Genomic DNA, 23,904 nt, shown 5'->3' on the forward strand with positions numbered 1-23,904 from the left:
ATCAACTCCATATATCCCTGATCTACAGACATAATTAGTGAAGTAATTTGAGTACTAGAGATTTCATGAGAAATGGCAAGTCATTCTGGTTGCGGATTGTCCAGTAGCACTGAGTGTAAGGATCTGATGCATTTCTTTCTGCGTTTCGTCCCCTTCAAGTGCTTCCTTCCCACCCACATTATCTTGACTGGAACCTGACGTAGCCCCCAGCCCCTCTTTGGCCAGCCATGCAGATCCTGACCTGCCCCTCCAAGTTGAAGCTGCTTGAGACTGTGCTGCAACGGCACCTGCCCCAGGCTCTTCCAGTAATTCTCGCTCCTCTACTGCCGTCCCCTTTCCCCATCAATTTAACAAATGGCATTTCCTACCATTTTCTCATGGAGCAACATGGATTTTTGCTCTAGCTAACTCCCCTCCTTTCCTTGGCAGGCCAACGGAGCTGTGATGCACATCAACCGTAGAAATCCAGCTCAGCACGAAGTGGTGGTGGACTCTTGGCCGGCGTTTAAAGTTGTCCTTACCCGCCCACGTAAGGAGGTGAGAATTCTCCCATAAAAAAAGCCCAAGAGACAGTAGCTTCTGAGGCTGGAAAGTCATTGGAGATGCACTCCATGGTGGTGCTGGGCCTGTTCCTGCCTCCTTTGCCTTTCTCTTGCTCCTGCTCTCCGTCCTTAATAAGACCCAACCAACCCCCGCTACCTGAGTCCTGTCAATAGCCAAATGACTGTGCCACGTTCTGCAGGTGGCGAAAGACAAGCAGGATTGCTACTCCAACTTTCATACTGCTTTCTACTGGGATGTAGACGCCTGGCGAACACTCTTGGAAAATGCAGAAGCCACTGACTGGGGAAAGGCCTTTCAGCTTCAAGGTAAAGCTCCTCATGCTCTACTTATTCCATTCCTGGAATAGAAAGCTAGGTTCCTGGTAAGGTGATGAGACATTGAGAGGTACCAAGGAAGTGGCTCTGCGTGAGATGGGAAATAGGTGGGTAGTTAGAAAATGGGTGGGCAAAGGCTGAGTTGAGAGCTGTGACCATGGGGGAAGCAAGTCCCTCTTGGGGTGTTAATGCTGCTCAGGTTGTGTATATGTGTAAATAAATCACATGCCACAGAGACACCACAGTCTCTGCTGTACCTCATTCCAAAGGAAACACCAACCCTGGGTAAGCGCCTGGAATCCTGGAATCTTGCACCGCTCAAAGATTGGGCTGGCAAACACCACACTATAATCATACGATAGCAAGAGAGGTGCAGACACAGAGCATTAGAAAATATAATTCCTCACCCCCACGTTGACATCTCATTTTCATTGTGTGTAGGGCTCCAATATGGTTTATATGAAGCTGTCAGAGATATTGCAGAATCCAGACATGTCAGTCTTAAGCCATACTTCTACCAGACAATCCTGCATCCTGACCCATCTGCCTACTGTCAGAGCCGGTTAGTGAGTGCACTCTCACCCTGGGGTATCTAACTGATGGGAGTCTGTTGACTTGAGAGGGGGACAAATTAAATTTAGTTCCTATTTAACGGCAAACTTATTTAACTTGCACTTTCCTTAAATACAACCATCCTTTGAAATTTAGTTGAGAGAGGAGGCCCCTACCCATTTACCATCTCACACCAAGCCTCTTAATCCTTTGTTCTCTTAATGGCCAGGTGATTACGTCAGCACAGGAAGCTAGCCTGACTTATATTTTAACACTTCCTGGGTCCAGGGGAAAGGAGGGCCTCAGCTCTCCTCTGCAACTCTTAACAATATCATTACATATTATTTGTGGACTGAAAATAACATCAGCAAATATCCAGCATTCATTGGGCTGTATTCTGTTCTGGAAAAGGGCTGACTAGGTGAACACCAGCAATTTCTGCTTCTATTTTCATCAGAATTCTCAAACATTCCTCCTCATAATCAGTAAGCAGTGATTGTAACCCAACACAAAGTTCCACATCTGATTGCTATGTCCTGGGTTAGTCCCACCCACAAAACAGGAGGAGAAAGTCACAGAGTCACTTCCGGAGCTTTCTCTTGCTATTTCCTGTTCCTTTGTTCTGGTTGATAGTGACAAAATACTAAGGGATGCTTTCAGTCTGCTCAACCGCCATCACTGCCTCTCTTTGTATTTCAGGTACAGAAATGGCCACTTCCACTTGGGCAGCCTAAACTCATCTCATTCAGCTCTGCTCAATGAAAACTGGAGTGCTGGGCGCAATGATCGGAGCCTGCGCTATCTGGACAGCCTGATCCACAACTTCCCTAGTGCTTGCCTCCTGGACAAAAAAGGCCAGCTGGTTTCCTGGTGCCTTACTGATCAAATGGGTTGTTTGACGCATGGCTACACCCTCCCTCAGTACCAAGATCAAGGCTGTGTGGCAGCTGTGACAAGGGCAACAGCTGTGAAGTTGCACGCATGTGGGTTCCCCCTGTATACTACGGTTTTGGCAGACAACCAGCCTAGCAAACTGACATTGAAGCGTCAAGGATTCCACATCTTGCCCTTGACGAATTATGCACTTTTCTTTACACCAAGCCTCCAGCCCACAAGATAGCACACTGCAACCTTTCATTCCCAGAACTGCACATCACTTCAGGGTTAGTTAGCATCATGGCCCGATTTAGTGGCCTGCTCTCTACATATTTAAAATTAAATTGAAATACATAGCAAAGCAGATATTGCGGCTACTTTTCATACCCAATAAGAATTAAGGTTAAAGTTCGTCCCGATGGATATTCAGTTAGTCTAAAACACATTTTCCCTTCTGTCTCTTTGAAGTCAATCTTAAGTGTTTTTTTAAGTTTCTTTGAGACAATCCAACTCATATTCTGTACAACAGAACGTCAGGCAGAGCCCAACACTTTGGACACAAATATATCTTGTTTAGATGCCATCGCCATCTAAGCATACCTACAGAGGCACCTGTAGGCAGGGCTCGTCATAGTTATCTCTCCCACACAGTGCCCAATTTCAACAAACACATACAATGTGTTTGAGACAGACATATATCAGTGACACAAATGCTGGTTGAGTTGCCTGTCGCCCCCTGCCCAATACTGCAGGTATTATTATTTACTGAAGCACCACATCCATTTAATCATTCATTCACTTGCCTCACATAAAGAGGGTAAATACCTTGTTAAGCATTGTAACATTGCTAGGGGAGTGTGATGGAGGTCTCCTTCTGACACAATAGGCAACAGTTTGTTTCTAGAGTCAGAATATTAAAATTGTATCTGGGAACGGACCCTGGGGGTCATCAAGTCCAACCCCCTGCATTACAGGGATCTCAACTAGATCATACATGAGAGATTGCCATCCAACCTCTGCTTAAAAGCCTCCAAGGAAGAAAATAAAGATCAATGCTCAGTTCATAGGTCATCAGGGGGATCCCTAAATATATATACAGCCAATATGTCAACATTTAATTAAAGGACCAAATCATTACAAAGACAAACAAAACCAAAAAAAAAAAAAAAGATGAAACCACAACAATCTGTGTAGCGCTACTAGATGTAAGACTTCTCACATTGTTCCCTTTTACCACTTTTTTGATTTACTTCTCCATAAGCTGTTGATCAAGGTTTCTAGCCTTATACTTCTTTACACAGGAACTCTATCTATCTATCTATATATATGCCTGCCTACCATGGGGGTTGTATCCAATGTTATTCAAAGACCAATTGAAGTAGTTTTGGAGTAGACTAATTGATATGAGTGGATCTGACTAGCTTAGGTCCATTCATTTCTACTGGTCTACTCTGAGTAGAAATAAGTTGTCTACAACACAAAATATCTAAGGTAATTCTTTCTGGGCCTATATTGGTGTTGTTTTACAAGACTATCTGATTTATTTTACAGCATTTCTTTTATGAAAAAAGAGATTTCCAAGCACTTCAGTTTGTTTGTCATTTCCAGATTGTTTGAGCTAGTTCCAAGCTTGTTTAAATCTAGCATGAGTATACTTTCCCTGGCTAAGATGGCCATGTTAATCTGAGGCCAATTTGAATAAAGGTTTTCACCTGCTACTGTAGCCTGTGAGTTCCACACACACCTCATGAAACATTAGCTAATCTATATGCCTTTGACAATTTCTGCCTTTTTATCCTCTGTATTTTCAAAGTTGTTTTACATTATGGGTTTTGTTTTTGTTATTCAGCTGTCCATGTGCAAGTACTCATGGCATGCTGTAGCATCATGCTGCTTAAGCAGAGGGGAAACTTAGTTTTCAACTTATTTGCCCCACCTCCACTTTAAACTTTGAGTGGTGCTGGAAGTAGCCTTCTGGGCAGGAAATTATTGTCCAGAACTTTCATTCCAGATCCTCTGTTCTTGGTGTCTGGCAAGCAGTGAAGAAGGTAAAGCTCTTGAAATATCTCCTTTAACTTCATTCTTAATTGAGAGAACCCCAGCAGAGATTTAAAATCACAAAACGCATAGAGTAAAGCATGGAAATATAGGTATGGTAGTTAGACCTTTAAAACTGAAGTTCCTTCCAAAGTTTCCCTCTTCCCCTAGCATAGAAAAAGACCACATTGGGTAAGTTAAGAATGGTTTACTTACAAACTCTTCAAAGATCAGATTTGTGTACTTCAGAAAGTTGCACAGGCAATAAAACTTGGCTTAGTTGCAAAGTGGTGAAAGTTCCAAAATTACTGATATAGGAACATAAGAGCGGCTTGTGAGAGCCATGCAGTCTGAACTGAAGCAACCAGTTCAAACCTCTTCACTCACTGAGCTTCTCAAGTAGACTAGGAGAGAACAAAGGCTTGATTACATAGTTCCTCCCAAGATGAGAGGAAGTGGACATAGCTAAGTTTGGTAGGATAGTTTATGGTATTAACCCCTTCATGCATTAATTAGACATAAGTGTTGTTGGTTATCCCTGGTTATCCCACAACATTATCTCTTATGATCAAGCACTAACTCCAGTGAACCAAAAAATATTCTCAGTTTAGTTTATGGTTTTTTCAACTAAGACACATAATCAAACTATTATTAATAAAACATATAACACCATGCCTTGAAACTCCATTTGAAAACTCCATTTGTTACAAATCAACCAGAAATAAACAATACAAAATATATCTAATTCTGTCTGCACTGAAAAGAGAACAATTACAACCAACATATAAAAGGAAATGGGGAAGGGAGCTGATAAAATATAATCTTACAATGCAGCAAACTGAGTAGGAATAGTTGTTCAAATCTATACCATCAGCACCAATTAGGGCTAATTTGAAGGGAAATTTATTCAATGCAACCTATCAATGGTACCTTCTCCTACACAGACTGAGTAAAATACACCACCTAAATATGTTTTGTTGGAGGCACAAGAGAAGTAAAACTGTGTTCTTGATGCCATCTAGGGATCAACTTTAAATAATAACTACTTTCCTTTGCCTTGGTGGATTCAATAAACTGGTCCAACTTCAGGTCAAGAAATACCCATCATTTGGCTTTGGCTCTTTCCCCGTCTGGTCTTGGACCTCTCTGTAGTACATCCACAACAACAGTAAACAAAGCAGACATTTAGCTGCTGAAATAGCTAAAGGACACAGATAGCTCACAATTTTCACATGTTGTTTATATAACAGGCTGCATCTCTAGCTCTAGTTGGGGCCAAGGGGGATGATGTACTCCCTAGGTGCAGGCAGAGAGGACCACTTCAGTTGTATTAACTCAGTCCTGAGCTAGCTCACTTGACGGTGGTACATGTTTCTCCCGTGAGGTGGGTTATTCTAAGAGACAAGTGTCTAGTTCATGGGCACCAAATGAACTTCATGGCTGAGTAGGGATTTCAAATCCTGTTTGCACAAAAAAAAATTTTTTTAAATTGGGGTGTAGTTATTCATAAATAACCACAACAAATTAATACTCTGCTTGCTTTCCCCCCTATTTAAATCTTGCTATCCGGTCATGAGCATCTGAACAGAATTGCTTAAATCTTAAATCGCTTTTGACTCCCTCCATCCGCAATACTAGGTTGAGCTTGCACTGAATGCAGTTTTGCTATCCTAAAATCAGCAGACAAAGACCTACAGTGAGATAACTAGTTTACAACTCATGAAACTTGATTTATTTGCATGGTTTGGGGCTGGCTGTGGAGGAGAGCAGTTCTTTCATGTCTTTACCAGCTATGTTGCAGAGGGATATTAAACAGAGCAAACTTTTACTGGTATGGAACTACAGTTATAGGAAAAGCTTCCCCTATTGATATTTTGTCCGTCAGACCTCTTATTTCTGTGTGTGATCCCTTATATGTTTCAGACCTACCTGCAAAAAGGGGTACAAATCTGCATATGATATACACTATATGCAAATTACCGTATTTTTTGCACCGTAACACTCACTTTTTTCCTCCTAAAAAGTAAGGGGAAATGTCTGTGCGTGTTATGGAGGGAATGCCTACAGGTGGCATGCCTACGGATTTTCCTCCTCTAAAAACTACGTGCGTGTTATGGTTGGGTGCGTGTTATAGAGCGAAAAATACGGTATGTTCACATATGTGTCTTCTTTTGCATGTGCAGCAGAGGGCTGAATCCCCACACAGTATACTGGCCCCAGAAAATCCTGTTGGCATCCCTGTTCAGTAGTAAATCATCCCCTTGGACTATGCAGTTAATCAATTTACTTTATCGCCAATAGCCATTGCAAAACCAAACAAGTTTTAAAGGCGCATACAGTTCAAAAATAAACAGAATGGAATGCCACATAAAGCCTGGCTTTAAGAACTATTTATCCTGGTTGGTTGGTTTTGCAAAGCAAATTGGCACAAAGCAACTACCATGTTAACTGGGGCTAGACCACCTTGGTGCTCTAAACAATCATTTATTCTTCCATCCAACTTGCAGAAGCTGTTTCTAGGAGAAGCCCTGAGCAGACTGCAGACAAAATGGGGCCGGAACTGCAAGTGGAGACCAGCTGGTAGACCTTGGCCTCTGTCCAGAGTTCTTGCCTCCCACCACAGAACAACGTCCACTATATGAATGAAGGAATTCTCCAAACGGCAATGATGTCAAAGCAGCAGGGACTCCTCTTCAGTTGCTCTTCTCAGAGGCAATATTCATGCCACAGACTGAAAGGGAGGCATTTGAACCATGCCTACCCTCTAGGGAGTCCTAACTTGGCATCCTGCATGCCCTCTCCACCCACCGTGCCAAACAGCTGGAATGGGCTAGGCTCCCTCCAGCGCCACTATGGCGGCACTGGAGCAGACACAATTTTACGGTCAACTTAAGCAAATGATCCATCTGGAGGCGAGTCTGTCCCACGGCTCTCAGCTTTCAAGGATAGCACGTTCTCGGCCAGAAGGAAGGAAGCGAGGAAGAAGAAAATGAACACAGAGAAAGGAAACAGGGGGATAGGATAAATGGGAATAACTGTTACTGAATTTATCTGCATTTCTTCTACATGGACCTTTTCTCTCTCTCTCTCTCTCATTGCTTTGGAAGGACCTAACTGAGCATGGGAATGATGGATCAAAGCAGTGTCTGGAAGTAAGACCACTGGGATTCCCCCAAGGAAGCTACTCTGAACTTGCTAAAGGAAGAGCAGTATAAGGAAATATAAGAATTTGTTATATAATAAATGAAATTATATAATATTTAATGAAATATATATTAATTGATAAGACTCCAGTGATCAGTGATTCTTCAATCATGGCTGCAGTAAATGCACTGGGTTTTAACTTGTACAAGAGGGGGGCAGTCATCCAAAGAAAGGAGAACTGACTGTATTCATTTGCTAAGTAGAGTTGGACACGTTACTGTCTCTTAATTTAATGTACCGGTACCTCACAGGATTGTTATGGAAAAAAGAGAGAGAGGTTGGGTGGGCTTCCAAGTCACCTCAGAGGAAGTGTGAATTCATGTGGGGTTGGGGGATTGATAGTGGCACCCGGCAGCTAAAGCCTCTGCTTCTCCTCAGGCTCTTATTTGAAACATCCTATTAATTCTCCCTGAGAATCAAGCTACAGATGCAGTCATGGGCAAGTGGTGAAGAGCTACTCGCTTCTGGATAACCCTATGTGACAAATACTATTTCTATTTATCCAGAACACTGAGTACCCAAGGATTCCAAATCTCTCTCTCTCCAGACAGTCTCTCTCTCTCCAGACAGTCGGGGGGCAGGAAATTGCATTCTTCCTCAACTCAGTTCAAACTAAAATTTTTTTCCTTCCAGTAGCACCTTAAAGACCAACTAAGTTAGTTCTTGGTATGAGCTTTCGTGTGCATGCACACTTCTTCAGATAGTATCTGAAGAAGTGTGCATGCACACGAAAGCTCATACCAAGAACTAACTTAGTTGGTCTTTAAGGTGCTACTGGAAGGAAAAATTTTTTGTTTTGACTATGGCAGACCAACACGGCTACCTATCTGTAACTCAGTTCAAACTGCCAGCTTTATTCAATTTGCTCCAGTAACTTTGACTTCATCTAGTTCACCATAATAACCTTGACTGAAATAACTTTTGATATAGCTTGTGGGGAGATTAATGGTGTGTCTGGTTCAACCAATTCACAGGCTTTGTCAAATGTTACCTAAGAAAGAATTCACACATACTAAATTCTGGATGTGAATTGGAGCCCATAGTCAGTTAATAGGGAAACACCTCCAGGTGAAGTTTGCAACAGGCCTATTTACATGTTGCAAAATAAGGTTGATTCAGTCACCACTTCTTCCGCCAAAAGGAAAGAAAACAAGATAGGGGACTGACTGAGTACTGTTGGTCAGAATCAGGGATGGAGGGAAAATTTGATTCAGACTGCATTTTGCACTTCCAAAACCAAAGATGAACTAAAACACAGCTGTCCTTTGAAATTTACCCTTTTCCAAATTTTTGCAATGAAGTTTTCCAACCAATGTTTACAAAAGTGCATATAACTGTGAATAAATGAAGATATTAATGAAAATAATATACAAAAATCCATTATAGGAAGGGAAATTGACTTGAGAAAATGGAACAATACCAACTTCACCATCTCAGACAATATAGCCATGTTCAAAAATGAACACCCTCCTAAAATTAATGTACCTATTTCCAAAACCTCCCAATCTGGATTCCCTCAACCCAACTTACTCCACAGGAAAAAACTACTCTTGTTTACTTTCTCACACAAGTCTTCTCCTTAAGCACTTCTTTCTCTTCCATCACTTTTCCAACAAAAAAGACACTGGGACTCTTACACTTGGCTTTAAGAACAGAAAAGACGTTCCAATGGATTAAAGAGAGAGAAAAATCTAGTCCAGTATCCAGTTCTCACAGTGGCCAGCTAGATGTCTATGAGAAGCCCACAAGCAGGACATGAGTTCAGAGTACCAGTACTCTTCCCACTCATGTACCCCAGCAACTGGTGCTCAGTAGCCATTAACAGCAAAATGTTAGGTGTGGATGGGGAGGGAGACCAAGGGTGCACATGCAAGCTTCATCCCCAACAGCCACGGACACATGCTCCTCTATCAGTCCATGTCTTCCCCAGTGTTGAGTAGGCAAGATCTGTGTTGGGTTGTTCTTGCATTCACTTAAATATGAGTAGGACACCTCATGTGATTGGGGACCCTAATATAGCAGTGTTCCTAATCACATGCAGAGTGTCTGCTCAGTTTTATTCCAGTCGCTATGACGGTGCTGTGATTTAAGTGGTTTCATCATGTGGAACTACATATGGTCATAATTTATTTTTATTTTTAATCAGGGGTAGAAAACTCTTCTTTATGTCCTGCCCTGACACAGCATTTGGAAAACGTGAAATGGCAGTGGAAGGGGGAGATAAATATTAATTGTGCTTTTATACAACAGACATCACATGGTCATCTAAAGAGAGGGGTCTAGTCCATTAAGTCCAAAGTCTAACTATATGTAGAAGCACCACTGAATATTGGGAAGATGTATGTTAATGGTTCACTCATTCTAGTAAATTTGCACATTTCCCCCACCTTGAAACAAAGCAGTCCAAAGATCTAGCTGGGTGGGCAAGACATTGAGTGAGTAGGTTTGTGTTGCTGCTTTGGTTCATGGAGGACCGTAAGTGAGCAGTTGACAATGTGACAGCGCACCAGAAGTTAATAAGAGAATCTGTAACTTTCAACAGGACCACAGGTGAGCAGGTGACAGTGTAACAGATCATCAGCGGCTCAAAAGAGAGTATTTTTTTTCTTTGTCTGTTGAGCGGGAAGGAGGGGAAAGGATTCCTGTTACAATTGTATTAGCACGGGGCTTTAAAAAATCTGTAATTTCAGTCACATAGGAAGCTTTACAGAATGGGGATTACAATGAGGTACAGAGAAGTGGTCTCTCTCTTTCTCTCTCAGGTGCTGTTTCTTCTGCTACCTGCATCAGTCTCCCACGCTATGTTGATCCTATCCTGCTCTTGCAAGTTGCAGATCCTAGAGGGACTGCTGAAGAAAAGCCTCCCTCAGACACTTCAGGTGATCTTGAGCAATGTATTCTGGATTATTAGCTAGGAATATGGGACCAAATTCCTGTCAAAATCTTGCATCTTCCGAAAGATCCACATTTGGAGTCTGATAAGTTTGTTTAATTCAGTAAACAGGTGCTTGAAAATATGGGTATTATACAGATACACTGCCCAGAGAGTTAAGATTGGCCGCAGCTCCTTGTTGAGGGCACAGCTGATGTGAACTGAGTGTGTGAAAGGCACTGTGAATTCCTACACTTGGTTTGTCAGGTGGGATGTAGAATGCCCTCACTAGGGATGAGGGAGAAATTCAATTCAGTTTGCACAACCTAATTTGCGCTTCCTGAAACAATACATGACAAAACACATTCTACGTTTTTCTGAATCTTGCAGTGTTGTTCTTCACACAGTGGCGTAGCAACCACTGCCGGCACTATTGTCTCCATCCAAGTTACAATCACAAAATGCATATAGTAAAGCATTCATAAAAAGGCACTGTATTGGAGAAATTGCTTTCTAAAAATATGTAAATTAGTTATAATCGTGCATATTAGATGAAATTAATACCAAAAAGTGCCATTATTTTTTATGAGGACTTTTTATTTAATCCACACTAATGTGGAAATGAGGTGGACTGAAGATGGGAAAAATGGGGGGGACTGAGAGAAATGAAAAATCAACAGATTTTCCTATCCCTAGTGCTCACTCAGGACACCCCAATCAAGGCATGCAGCAGATACAAGCCTGACACAAACCACTAATTCTCTCTCCGACCCCAAACATTTCTCCCAGGCTGCCTCCTTCAACTGCAGCACCAACTCTGACATCATGTGACTCTTGACAGGTCTATGGTGCAGTCATGAACATAAATCGCGGGAACCCAGTGGGCCACGAGGTGATTGTGGATTCTTGGCCAGATTTCAAGGCGGTCGTGACTCGTCCACAGAGAGAGGTACTAGCCCTTGGGGATTTTGCAGGATACATTTTGTGGGATGTCAGCAGGAAACACTGCATGTTCTGTGCTGGGGCCTCCTCTAAGCTAGGCTCAAACTGAAAGGGGATGTTGGCTTTGGTCTAGGAGCGCACCTTTGGCATTAACAGCTGCCAAAGGCAGCAGGTGAAACTTCATCCATCATTTCATCTCAACATCAGGAAAAGGTTTACCTGTTCAATTGTATGTCTCTCTTTTAGGCTGTTTCAGACAATGCGGATTTCTTGAGCAACATATATGCAGCATTTTATCGGGATCTTGATGTGTACCGGAAACTGTTGCTAGACACAGATGCCATCAACTGGGACCAAACCTTTGCTCTCTGCGGTAGCAGGCTGTTATTTCTAAGGGAAGAGTTACGAAATGAGGAGACACGGTTTAGTTACTTAATATGAATTTGATGAGGAAGTGACTGAAGTGAATGTAATAGAGAAATATGAGCAAAATAAAATACAAAACAATACATTGGGGAAGTAACATATGAGCTATGTTCCAGGTTTTACTACTGGTGTATAAAGCCCTACACAGGTCTGGTGGTAAAGCATGCTGTGATGTGAGCATGGGCTTTCTAGTATAGTAGTACCAGAATTTTCTGAAGTTTAAAGGTAAAGGTAAAGGTACCCCTGCCCGTACGGGCCAGTCTTGACAGACTCTGGGGTTGTGCGCCCATCTCACTTAAGAGGCCAGGGGCCAGCGCTGTCCGGAGACACTTCCGGGTCACGTGGCCAGCGTGACATCACTGCTCTGGCCAGAGCCAGAGCCAGAGCCAGAGCCAGAGCCAGAGCCGCACACGGAAACGCCGTTTACCTTCCCGCTGGTAAGCGGTCCCTATTTATCTACTTGCACCCGGAGGTGCTTTCGAACTGCTAGGTTGGCAGGCGCTGGGACCGAGCAGCGGGAGCGCACCCCGCCGCAGGGATTCGAACCGCCGACCTTTCGATCGGCAAGCCCTAGGCGCTGAGGCTTTAACCCACAGTGCCACCTGCGTCCCTAGATTTCTGAAGTTTACTCGTCTTCAAAGCAAAGCAAGCCCCAACACTGATATGTTTTTGATGGTTATTGAAACTTTTGTTTTCTCCCAAGCATTCCTAAATGAGTCCATTCTATTTGTGCTCTTTCAAATTCTGGTTGATTTTTATTTCTTAATGCTGTGTTGATAACCTATATAATGTTTAGTATACTGTTTCTCTACACCTTTATTTGTACAGTATTTTGCATTTTTATAGCTAAATATTCAAGTGGAGTTGGTTTTTTATTGGAGACTTTGTGGAGGAAGCTCCTCAAAGAGTTGAGAATACATTTTAAAAGAAAACCAGTCAATAAATATCTACAGTAAAGAGAGACAACAATACAGTGGTACCTCGGGTTACATACGCTTCAGGTTACATACGCTTCAGGTTACAGACTCCACTAACCCAGAAATAGTACCTCGGGTTAAGAACTTTGCTTCAGGATGAGAACAGAAACCATGCTCTGGTGGCGCAGCGGCAGCAGGCCCCATTAGCTAAAGTGGTGCTTCAGGTTAAGAACAGTTTCAGGTTAAGAACGGACCTCTGGAACGAATTAAGTACTTAACCCAAGGTACCACTGTAATGGGTTTTAGCAATACTGTACTTAGAGTAAGTGATAGGGTATTTTGTGAGGCAGTTCTCCAGCCAAGTAATGCAATGCACATACTAAAGTGTGCATTAAGATGCATATATTAGTGAAAACAATCTATGTGTATGTGAGAGAAGAAATTTGCACTTAAAATGTGGATGAATTTTCATCAAATGTGGAGAATTGAACAAGGCTGAAAAAATAAGAAACTGAGGGAAATCAAAACTGATAGATTCACCCTTCCTTACCAGCTGCACATGTATTCCTTCCACAGCCTCCAAGGACAATGGGACTTTTCATTGTCCAAGGGCAGAAAGGGAGCAATGAACCTTGGATGACCTGAGTGATGGCAGTTCAGTATATGTGCAGCTAAAAATTTCATGTCCTACATGACAATACCACTCTCTTGGTGACATATACCGCTTTGTATAGGGAACCATGATGGGATATATGAGGTCTCTAAAGAGGCTGTTGCTGCCAAGGAAGTCCAGTTGACTGCAACCCCCTACTTTACCTACCTGAACCTCAACCCAGATAAACAGCCTGAGCCCCGGTGAGTGTCCATTGTGCTCCCCACTTCCTTCCTGGCTGAGGAACTGGCTAACCTATGGTTCTTCAGTAGGAGAATCTCCATAGTCAAAATGTGTATGGACAATCCTGGTGTTTACTCCTTAGTTTGCCTTCATGTAGCTGGGACAGCAAGGCACCAAAGGGGGTGGCACTCCCCACTCAAGGAAGGGAGGAAGAATACCACACAAAAGCAGGTTTACATCAGGGATCAAGTTTAGAAAAGGAATCCCAACAGCAGAGTGAGCAGTTCTTCATGTAACAGGAGCCATCTTAGAAAAGGCATGCTCTGCTTCCAAACTGGTGCCCGCCACATAATAGTGTTTGATTAATAGGATGCATTTTCAATCACTTTTAATGGGGTTCTTTTTTATCTATTCAACTAAACAATTAATTGGTCATTAGTTTAAACTCCTGGGTGTTAGGGCAAACAACAGGGAATCGGTATTATTTTCATGCCAGCTTGCTGGTGGTTTTGTTAAGACTGTTGAACTAAGGAGACTTTGAGGATGAGCCAGGAAGATAATTCTGCATTCTTATGTTCAGCTCTCTCCTCATTTCTCATCTCTTTGCTCTCCTAGGCTAGATCCAGGCTTCACTTTTTCCTCCTTAAATAGCTCCCACATTGACCTGCTGAATGAAACGTGGCACTTTGGGGGCAGTGAACACAGCCGGAGATATCTGGCCAACATGGTGCAATGCTTCCCCAGTACCTGCATCCTGGACTCCAATGGTCATCCTATCAGCTGGATCATCATGGAATCTCTGGGTACACTGAGACACGGCTACACCCTTCCATCCCACCGCCGAAGGGGCTATTCATCTATGGTGCAGAGGGTACAGGCCAGGCGTGTCCATGCAGCTGGCTTCCCTGTATATGGCCTTGTTGCCCTAGATAATACCCCCCAGCAGAAACTGCTGGTCTCCCTTGGCTTCCAAAGATTATCTGAACTGTGTCATTACTGCATCCATTCTCCAGCTTCTCAGTGAGAGGAGGAGAGAGCAACAGTCATTTTCCAGGATCCTGTTCAATCCTTTCACTTACCAGTCCTCTGAATGGGAGAGAGGGAGATTATCACACCCTTTCAAGAACCATTCCCCGTTACTCTATTTTCCATTTAAATGCTACCTCAATTCCTGTTGATTAAAAACTTTGGTGCTGGGTTTGGACTGAATCAGACGACATTGGGTTTTTGGGTGAATACCCATGACCCCCATTTTGAGTGTCTATTGCTCCGTTTGTGGGGTGCTGCAAAATGCAGTGTTTTCTCTGCAAAACACTGCTGCCAAATTTTTCTCAAAGTTTGGCCCCTGTTTAGAGCGAATCAGACGATGTTTGGTTTTTGGGTGACCCCTGAGTTTGAGTGCCCATTGCTCTGTTTATGGGGCATTGCAAAACCCTGCAAAACTTTTGCCAAAGTTTTGCTCCAGTTTGGGCCATCACCACCCAGTAGGCCTGAATCGACTATATATTTGATGTAAAAAAAAATTGTTTTAGTATTTTAAAGTTGTAAACCACCTTCAGTAACTTGGCAAGAAGGCAATATATATATCCAATGAATAAAATGTTTTCTGTCCTGGTAGCAGGGCTGTCTGTTTTTTTCCATTTGTTGCTGGTCATGAAACAACGCCAATATGCCAAAATAAGAGGTTTTAAATGCCATCTCTTTGGATGCTGACATATTCATTCATTGGTGTTTTAATTTATTGACTGGAACTCCCTGTCTACTGACATTAAGGAGGTACCATAACTGTTCTCTTTCTGGGACCTGCTTAAAACGTTTTTGCTTAGGCAATCCTACCCATATAGGTAGAAGTTACATGGGCTTATTCCTGCATTCACTTTAATATGAGTAGGATACCCCATGTGATGGGGGACTCTGATAAAGCAGCGTTCCTAAACATGACAGCAATGTCTGCTCAAGTTTATTCCTGTAGCCAGGACGGTACTGTAATTTAAGTGTTTTTATTATGCAGAACTGTGCGTGTTCATAATGCTCTGACACAGCAGTTGTAAAGGATGAAATGGCAGTCAGAGGGAGAAGAGCAATGTTAATTATGTGCTTCACAACTGAAATCACATGGCCATCTAAAGAGAAAGGCCTAAAGTCCATTAAGTCCAGGGTCTTAATGTATGTAGATGCACCACTGAACATCAGGGAGATGGCTGTTAATAGTTCATTCATTCTGGTAAACTTACACATTCCCTCCCCCCTCGTTGAAATAAAGCAGCCAACACAAAGAGCTTGCTGAAGGAGACTCTGACTGAGCAGTTTGACAGCACACCAGAGGCTCTTAAGAGAATCTGTAAGTTACGGAAATTATGGGGGTGGGGCACATCTTTAAAGTTGTTAAATGTTACAAATGTTATGCATAAATGTATCCTTTAGACTTGACAGCTCAGGGAAGCTACCTAGCTTTAAAAATCATATAAATCTACTCCTTTGCCAGTTTCCTTCATTCCACTGTCAATCTGCTTCATTGGCCAAGGACTTGGAAACCATTCGGTCCCCGCCATAATCCCTCAAGCGGGGGTCACGTACTCACAGGAAGGTACTCATAGGTGTCAATCGCTGGGCAAAGGCACTCCTCCGGACTTGCCCAGGGGGCAGACTATGCAAATCAAACTTCTATTGTCCCTTTGTAGTACGTGCTTAGAATGTACTTCCCAATACATATCCTGTATCCACCTGTTGCCCCAACACATTCCTCCTATGTTAATCATGTATAACCCACCCCTTTTCTGATGTAGCAATGATGTAGTGATGATGCTTAATGAACTGTATGCTGGGATAAGATGGAAACTTTTAAAAGTCCTTGTCACCCCATCCTCGGGGGTTCAAAATTCCTCTTTGAACCTGTTGCGCAATATACCACTCAACACTGTACCACTCAACAAGAAGACACGGAGGACTACAGGTGAGCAAATGACAGTGTGGGAGAACACCAGTTGCTCATAAGGGAATGTTTTATTCTCTATTTATTGAGGAAGGGATTCCTGTTACATTTAGAAACTCAGTTGTGGCACCATTGTTGGTTAAGTAAGTCCATCATTTCAGTGAAAAAGAAGGCATCTCAGTTTGGGGATTACACTGAGGTACAGAGAACTAGTCTCTCTCTTTCTCTCTCAGGTGCTTACAACCCACACTGTTTCTGCTGGTACCTGCTTCAACCTCTGCCTCCCAAGCTATGTTGATCCTATCCTGCTCTTCCAAGTTGCAGATCCTGGAAGGACTGCTGAAGAAAAGTCTCCCTCAGACACTTCAGGTGATATTGAGCCATGTATTCTGGGTTATTAGCTAGGAATATGGGACCAGATTCTTGCATCTTCCCAAAGATCCAAATTTGGAATCTGAGAAGATTTTTTAAATCCAATAAATAGGTGCTTGAATAGGGTACCATACAGATATACTCACAGAGAGCTAATATTGGCTGCAGCTCCGTACTGAGGGTACAGTTGGTGTGAAATGTGTATATAGTATGTGAAATGGCCATGTGAATTCCTACAATTAGTTCATTGGGTGACAGGTACTAAGTCCTCACTACGGAAGAGGGAGGAAATGTGATTCAGTTTGCATTTATAGGTGAACTTACCTAATTAGCACATTCTGAAGCAATGCATGACAAAACTCAGCTGCCCTTTGAAATCTACATTTCTCTTAATTTTGCTATGAAGTTCTCCAGCCAAGTAACATTCACAAAACTGAGAGGGTAAACTGTGTGTTAAAAATGAACATGTAAGTAAAATGACATTGTATTGCGGAAATTGCATTCTAAAAATGTGTGAATTAGTAATAATCATGCATATTAAGCAAAATTAACACAAAAATGCCAATGAACTTTTTTTTTTAAAAAAAATGCAAACTGATGTAGAAATGTGGAGGACTGAGCTAAAAGACGAGAAAAATGATAAACTGAGAGAAACAGAAAATCAACTGATTCTTCTATCCCTGTTCATCACTCAGGACACCCCAATCAAGGCATGCAGCAGATACAATCCTGACACACCACACCACAGATGGCCTCACCAGATCCCACACATTTCTCCCAGGCTGCCTCCTTCAACTGCAGCACCAACTCTGACATCCTATAACTTTTGACAGGTCTATGGTGAAGTCATGAACATAAACCGTGGGAATCCAGTGGGCCATGAGGTGATTGTGGATTCTTGGCCAGATTTCAAGGCGGTCCTGACTCGTCCACAGAGAGAGGTAATAGCCTTTGTGCAAATGGGTAGAGCATGAGCCTCTTAATGTCAGGGTCATGGTTTGGAGTCCCAGGTTGGGCAAAGAGATTCCTGCATTGCAGGGGGTTGAACTAGATGGCCCTCGTGGTCCCTTCCAGTTCTGTGATCCTCTGATTTTGTGGGAGGTGCTTGGTGGGATGTCAGCAGGAAATGCTGCGTGTTCTGTGCTGGGGCCTCCTCTAAGCCAGGCTCAAACTGAAAGGGGATGTTGGCTTTGGTCTAGGAGACACCTTTGGCATTGACAGCTGCCAAAGGGAGCAGGTGAAACTTCATCATTTCATCTCAACATCTGGAAAAGCTTTACCTGTTAAACTGTATGTCTCTCTTTTAGACTGTTTCTGACAGTTCGGATTCCTTTAACAATATATATGCAGCATTTTATCGGGATCTTGATGCATACCGGAGACTGTTGCTTGACACAGATGCCATCAACTGGGACCAAGCCTTTTCTCTCTGTGGTAACAAGCTGTACTTTCTAAGGAAGGAGTTAGGAGATAAGGAGACTCAGTTTAGTTACTTAATCTAAATTTGATGAGGAAATGGAAGTGACAAAAGTGAATGTAATGGAGAAACATGAGCAAAATAAATACAAAACAATACATGGGGTGGCAGGCGGACACATGAATTAGATTCCAGGTTTTTCTGGATCTGGGTATCTGAGAAGCTGTCTCGCCTCCTACAGCCCACTCCAGCCTCATGAGGATTTTTTTTTTTAAATGAAAGCTGATATGAAATGTAGAGAACTGAACTGAGAAATTGAGAGAAATTAAAAGTGACAGATTTGCTCTTCCCTACAGACTGCACACGTATTTTCTCCACAGCACCACAAGGACAATAGAACTTTTCACTGTCCAAGGGCAGAAAGAGAGCAACATACCTTGGATGACCATCTGAGTGATAGCAGTTCAATATATGTGTACCTAACAATATATGTGTTGCGTCACCCAGCAACACCATTGTCTTTCTGACTTTTTACTGCTTTGTACAGGGAACCATGATGGGATACATGAGGTCTCTAAAGATGCTGTTGTTCTCAAGAAAGTCCAGTTGACTGCAATTCCCTACTTCATCTACCTGAACGCCAAGCCAGATAAACAGCCTCAGCCCCGGTGAGTGTCCATTGTGCTCCCTACTTCCTGGTTGAGGCACTGGCTAACCTGTGGGCTTCCAATAGGAGAATCTCCATAGTCAAAGTTGAATGGCAGTCTGCCATGGATACTTTAGTTGAAATTCCTGCATTTCAGGGTCCCTTCCAACTCTACAATTCTATGATTCTGCCTATGGACCAACCTGGCATTCATTCCTTCATGCAGTTGGGATAGCAAAGCACCAAAGGCGGCACTCCAAAGGGGTAGCGTTGCCCACTCTAGAAAGGAAGGAGGAATGCCACACAAAAGGCGATTTGCATCAGGGGTCAAGTTTAGAAAAGGCATCCTAAGAGCAGAATGAGCAGTTCTTTTTGTGACAAGCACCATCTTAGATGAGGCATGCTCTGCTGGGGTGAGATTGAAGGAAGGGGAACACAACTAATCAAACAGTCCCTGATATCTGCCATTTACACACACACACACACACACACACACACACACACACAATCAGTTGGGGGGATGCATTATTGTTTGCTTCTAACAGGTATCAATTGGTCATTAGTCCAAACTGCTGGATGTTAGGGCAAACAACATGGAATCAGCATCATTTTCATGCCAGCTTGCTGGTGGTTTTACCAGGGTATCTGTCTGGAGTGTTGAACTAGGGAGACTTTGAGGATGAGCCAAGAAGATAATTTCTGCATTCATGTTCAGCTCCCTCCTCATTGCTCATCTTTCTGCTCTCCTAGGCTAGATCCAGGCTTCACTTTTTCCTCCTTAAATAGCTCCCACATTGACCTGCTGGATGAAACGTGGCCCTATGGGGGCAGTGAACACAGCCGGAAATACTTGGCCAACATGGTGCGATGTTTCCCCAGTACCTGCATCCTGGACTCCAATGGTCATCCTATCAGCTGGATCATCATGGAATCTTGGGGCGCAAGTGCACACAGCTATACCCTTCCATCCCACCGCCAAAGGGGCTATTCATCTATGGTGCAGAGGGCACATGGCATGCGTGTCCATGCAGCTGGCTTCCCTGTATATGGCCTTGTTGCCCTAGATAATACCCCCCAGCACAAACTGATGGATTCCCTGGGCTTCCAAAGATTATCTGAACTGTGTCATTACTGCATCCATTCTCCAGCTTCTCAGTGAGAAGAGGAGAGAGCAACAGTCGTTTTCTAGGATCCTGTCCAGTCCTTCCACTCACCAGTCCTCTGAATGAGAGAGACCTATCCACTATTCAATTTTGACCACTCTTCATCTTTGCATTGCACAGTGTGTTTCTCTCTTCCTTTTGCCTTATTGTATTTTCCTGAATTTTCCTGGCCCCCCCCTTTTACATTTGACTTTTGATGTTTCAGTTCACGTACATTATACAGGAAGATCATACCTTACGCTTATTTAACTTGAAATATTAAAAAATATATATATATATATTTAAAAAATTGTCCAGTAGCACCTTAGAGACCAACTAAGTTTGTTCTTGGTATCTGAATAAGTGTGCGTGCACACGAAAGCTCATACCAAGTACAAATTTAGTTGGTCTCTAAGGTGCTACTAAGGGATACGGGTGGCGCTGTGGGTTAAACCACAGAGCCTAGGACTTGCTGATCAGAAGGTCGGCGGTTCGAATCCCCGCAACGGGGTGAGCTCCCATTGCTCGGTCCCTGCTCTTGCCAACCTAGTAGTTCGAAAGCACGTCAAAGTGCAAGTAGATAAATAGGTACCTCTCCGGCAGGAAGGTAAACGGTGTTTCCATTTGCTGCTCTGGTTCACCAGAATCGGCTTAGTCATGCTGGCCACATGACCCGGAAGCTGTACGCCGGCTCCCTCAGCCAATAAAGCGAGATGAGCGCCGCAACCCCAGAGTTGGTCACGGGGTCCCTTTACCTTTACCTAAGGTGGGACGCAGGTGGCGCTGTGGGTTAAAGCCTCAGCGCCTAGGGCTTGCCGATCGAAAGGTCGGCGGTTCGAATCCCTGCGGCGGGGTGCGCTCCCGCTGCTCGGTCCCAGCGCCTGCCAACCTAGCAGTTCGAAAGCACCTCCGGGTGCAAGTAGATAAATAGGGACCGCTTACCAGCGGGAAGGTAAACGGCGTTTCCGTGTGCGGCTCTGGCTCTGGCTCTGGCTCTGGCCAGAGCAGCGATGTCACGCTGGCCACGTGACCCGGAAGTGTCTCCGGACAGCGCTGGCCCCTGGCCTCTTAAGTGAGATGGGCGCACAACCCCAGAGTCTGTCAAGACTGGCCCGTACGGGCAGGGGTACCTTTACCTTTACCTTTTAAGGTGCTATTGGACAATTTTTTAATTTTTTAATATATTTCTACTGCATCAGACCAACAACCTTCCTGAATCATTTACCGGTAACTTGCATGATATCAAACATACGTGACTGAAGGCCACTCGTTGAAATCCTGCAACTTAAATGTAGGCAAGGTAGAATCTCTGCCTTACTTGGGAAGCAAGGCTCTCTCTATGAGCCAGCTCTGGAAGCCCTGGGATGCACCCACAGGGGTATTTCCAAGGTTTCTGTATACACATTTTTGTATATAAGCAGAATGCTTGGAACCAAACCCACACATAAGATGAAATTGTACTGTACCTCAGATCCTAAATGGTCAATGACCAAAGCAGGAACCTAAGGATGTAATAAAATCACTTTTCTGTGACATGTTGTGTTGTTCATCCCAAAGTTGAAGCCTTGATCCCCAGATGATTGGAAAAACCTTTGCAGGAGGAGGAAGAGGAAGAAGATAACAATGACAAAGTACTTTGTGGTACACGTTTTAAAAGGTGTCAAACATCAAAAAGGTGGACCATTCACAGCCATGGAGTAGATGAGACTGTGAAGGTTCATTTCTTCCTGACCCCAAGGATTCACATTTGTCAGTGATGCCTGGTACCCATTGGGATCGGCAAGGTGGAAAGCAAGGAGCCCAATGCTAGGTGGGCCTAGAGCCAATTTCAGGCACAGCCAACTCATTCTAGCTTTGTTCCAATCCTCCTCCTCATTGAATTCTGCAAAGATCACAGCCACACCTTACATTTAAAACACTCTTATATCCCTTTAGCAGTCATGGCTTCCCCCAAAGAACCCTGGGAAATGTAGTTTCTTGAGGGTCCTGACCTCACTCACAGAGCTGCGGTTTCCAGCATCCTTAACAAACTGCAATTTCCCCACACTCTCCAAGACAGTTAAAATGTTGAAAGAGGGCTTTAAGCATATGGGGAGGAAGTCACCTTCAGATGAGGGAGCTGACAGCCAGCACCCCCTACCCTACCCCCAGGCAGGTTGCAAGTAAGGAGACAGGCACGTGGGCACTGGCTGAGGTTGCTTGGCTTTTGTCCCATTTGCTCTAAGAGACCACAGGTGTTTACACACGCAAGACCAGTCATGGCTGCACTGGTGGCTGAAGCGAAAGAGTGAGGGCCTATGTCTATTTCCAGCTTCCTAGCAGCAGTTTAGTCATGCTGGCCACCTGACCTGGAAAGCTGTGGACAAACGCCGGCTCCCTTGGCCTGAAGCGAGATGAGCATCACAACCCCATAGTCACCTTTGACTAGACTTAACTGTCCAGGGGTCCTTTACCTTACCACTTAGTAAACTGAGTATCAGATCAGAATTCAAAAAGTAAAGGCATGATAGCGCAAGAGAGATGTTAGGACATCCTCTCCCCCATCTTCCCAGGGCCTGCTCAGGAAAGACCTGTGTGAAGTGGGGTAAAGCAGAAGGGAGGCCGCTCAGACCCAAACACTTGGGCCATCACCTCCCTGTAGGCCTGAATGTACTCCTTCACTTTACATTTTATGTAATTTATTTCTTTTAGGATTGCATTCTGCAGTAAAATTGGTGGGAAGAGTTTAGTAATGAGGGGGGCTTCCTATCTTACTCCTATGAAATAGGATTTTAAGATTATGCAGCTATCTAAAATAATTTAACCAAGTCCATATTCTCCGGCTCTTGTCACTCACCTGAGGGAAGGTCTCTGTGGAGAGAGCATGTGACCTGCGACTGAGGCCTTGAATGGTTTTCAGAATCCCCACAGTTCTCAGCCCCCTACTTAGGGGGGAAACTGGAATTTCTGGCAGGGGAAAAGGATTGCAAGGGTGATTCAGTGAAATTACATATCCACTCTCCATTTTCATTAAAACTAGAGTCAGATTACAGCAAGTAGTTGGCAAGACAAATTTATAATGTGGGGCCTGAAGAGGGAAGGGTCTCTGCTCCAGCAAAAAAAGAAAAGGTTAACAGAGTACTTAAGTCGAACAAGCATTTGCTTCCTCTATCCTTACCCCTCATGAAGCTACTATTCTGAGCACCCTTTAAAAAACTACATTTCCCAGGATTCTTTTGGAGGGGGGAGATGCTTAAAATGCGTAATGTGTGCACAGCCTTTCTCCTGGAAGCTTAATTTCCCAGATTTAAGATTATGATAAAAAATCTCTTTTATATAGTTGGTTTCTACCTTTATTGAAGTCAAGGATAAAAGGCTGCAAACTGAGTCTGAGGCTCTAACTCAGGGCAACTGAACATAACTCTCCCGTATGTTGTAGCAGTTGCTACCAGAGTGCAGGATGAGGACCTGGGAGATGACCAGGGTTCAAATCCCCACTCTGTCATGAAAGTTGCTGTCTGACCCATGGTCAGTCACTGTCTCTCAGCCTGATCTACCTCACTGTGTGGTTGTGAGGATAAAAAGGGGAGAAGGAGAGCCATGTTTGCCACCTTGTGCTCCTCATTGGAAGATGGGATTTAAATGAAATCTATCAATCAATCAATCAATCAAATACAAGACTTTTGTGTATAATAATGTTCCCTACATGGAAAAACAGTCACCTGGCTGCTTCCTCACTATCTCTGCTTTTGTCCAAGCTGCATATTGGTTATACCAGGAAGGAAAATCCAGCTTGATCTGCTCTTGTCTCAGCAGAATGATCAGCAAATGAAGGGGTATTGTTCCATTTTTAAAAACAACCATATGAAGTTAAGCT

At 43.5% G+C, this 23,904-nt stretch overlaps 3 protein-coding genes and 1 long non-coding RNA gene across 9 annotated transcripts in view; 3 read left to right on the top strand and 1 right to left on the bottom strand.

Moving 5' to 3' along the window:
- Positions 1–23,199, bottom strand: part of LOC307227160 — a 45,728-nt gene extending 22,529 nt beyond the window's left edge. For 3 of the 4 annotated variants that reach the window (XR_013843834.1, XR_013843835.1, XR_013843836.1), the window contains exons 1-3: positions 22,885–23,199; positions 18,124–18,294; positions 11,581–11,751 (exon numbers count right to left, since the gene is read on the bottom strand). This is a non-coding gene — a long non-coding RNA (uncharacterized lncRNA). The remainder of the gene's footprint in view (positions 1–11,580; positions 11,752–18,123; positions 18,295–22,884) is intronic. The other variant, XR_013843833.1, reaches the window with a different exon arrangement.
- LOC307227154 (glycine N-acyltransferase-like protein 3) lies at positions 220–3,324 on the top strand. The gene is made up of 5 exons (XM_079996314.1): positions 220–305; positions 430–537; positions 743–869; positions 1,320–1,440; positions 2,130–3,324. The coding sequence occupies exons 1-5, from the start codon at positions 228–230 to the stop codon at positions 2,548–2,550; spliced, it is 855 nt and encodes a 284-aa protein (XP_079852440.1). The 5' UTR covers positions 220–227; the 3' UTR covers positions 2,551–3,324.
- Positions 10,220–14,798, top strand: LOC307227156 (glycine N-acyltransferase-like protein 3). Its single transcript, XM_079996330.1, has 5 exons — positions 10,220–10,426; positions 11,261–11,368; positions 11,608–11,734; positions 13,439–13,559; positions 14,155–14,798. The coding sequence occupies exons 1-5, from the start codon at positions 10,259–10,261 to the stop codon at positions 14,561–14,563; spliced, it is 933 nt and encodes a 310-aa protein (XP_079852456.1). The 5' UTR covers positions 10,220–10,258; the 3' UTR covers positions 14,564–14,798.
- Positions 15,800–20,537, top strand: LOC307227105 (glycine N-acyltransferase-like protein 3). 3 transcript variants are annotated; one of them, XM_079996190.1, is made up of 6 exons: positions 15,800–15,880; positions 16,705–16,840; positions 17,677–17,784; positions 18,151–18,277; positions 18,808–18,928; positions 19,657–20,537. In XM_079996190.1, the coding sequence occupies exons 2-6, from the start codon at positions 16,763–16,765 to the stop codon at positions 20,063–20,065; spliced, it is 843 nt and encodes a 280-aa protein (XP_079852316.1). In that variant the 5' UTR covers positions 15,800–15,880; positions 16,705–16,762; the 3' UTR covers positions 20,066–20,537. The 3 variants fall into 3 exon arrangements, with proteins under 3 accessions (XP_079852316.1, XP_079852317.1, XP_079852318.1); XM_079996191.1 differs by having other exon boundaries at positions 17,677–17,727; XM_079996192.1 differs by lacking the exon at positions 15,800–15,880 and having other exon boundaries at positions 16,776–16,840; positions 17,539–17,784.
- Positions 23,200–23,904: the final 705 nt, after the last annotated feature.

The sequence above is a fragment of the Podarcis cretensis genome, assembly GCF_951804945.1.
Source record: "Podarcis cretensis genome assembly, chromosome: 1".
In the NCBI taxonomy this organism is placed as follows: Eukaryota; Metazoa; Chordata; class Lepidosauria; order Squamata; family Lacertidae; genus Podarcis; species Podarcis cretensis.

Excerpts from the sequence above, each read along its gene's own strand:
- LOC307227154 (XM_079996314.1), top strand. The coding sequence starts at position 228 with ATGCAGATCCTGACCTGCCCCTCCAAGTTGAAGCTGCTTGAGACTGTG. Across the intron at positions 306-429 it reads ACCTGCCCCAGGCTCTTCCA|GCCAACGGAGCTGTGATGCA; the intron begins GTAATTCTCGCT and ends TTTCCTTGGCAG. Across the intron at positions 1,441-2,129 it reads TCTGCCTACTGTCAGAGCCG|GTACAGAAATGGCCACTTCC; the intron begins GTTAGTGAGTGC and ends TTTGTATTTCAG.
- LOC307227156 (XM_079996330.1), top strand. The coding sequence starts at position 10,259 with ATGGGGATTACAATGAGGTACAGAGAAGTGGTCTCTCTCTTTCTCTCT. Across the intron at positions 10,427-11,260 it reads GCCTCCCTCAGACACTTCAG|GTCTATGGTGCAGTCATGAA; the intron begins GTGATCTTGAGC and ends GACTCTTGACAG. Across the intron at positions 13,560-14,154 it reads GATAAACAGCCTGAGCCCCG|GCTAGATCCAGGCTTCACTT; the intron begins GTGAGTGTCCAT and ends TTGCTCTCCTAG.
- LOC307227105 (XM_079996190.1), top strand. The coding sequence starts at position 16,763 with ATGTTGATCCTATCCTGCTCTTCCAAGTTGCAGATCCTGGAAGGACTG. Across the intron at positions 18,278-18,807 it reads CCAAGCCTTTTCTCTCTGTG|GGAACCATGATGGGATACAT; the intron begins GTAACAAGCTGT and ends TGCTTTGTACAG. Across the intron at positions 18,929-19,656 it reads GATAAACAGCCTCAGCCCCG|GCTAGATCCAGGCTTCACTT; the intron begins GTGAGTGTCCAT and ends CTGCTCTCCTAG.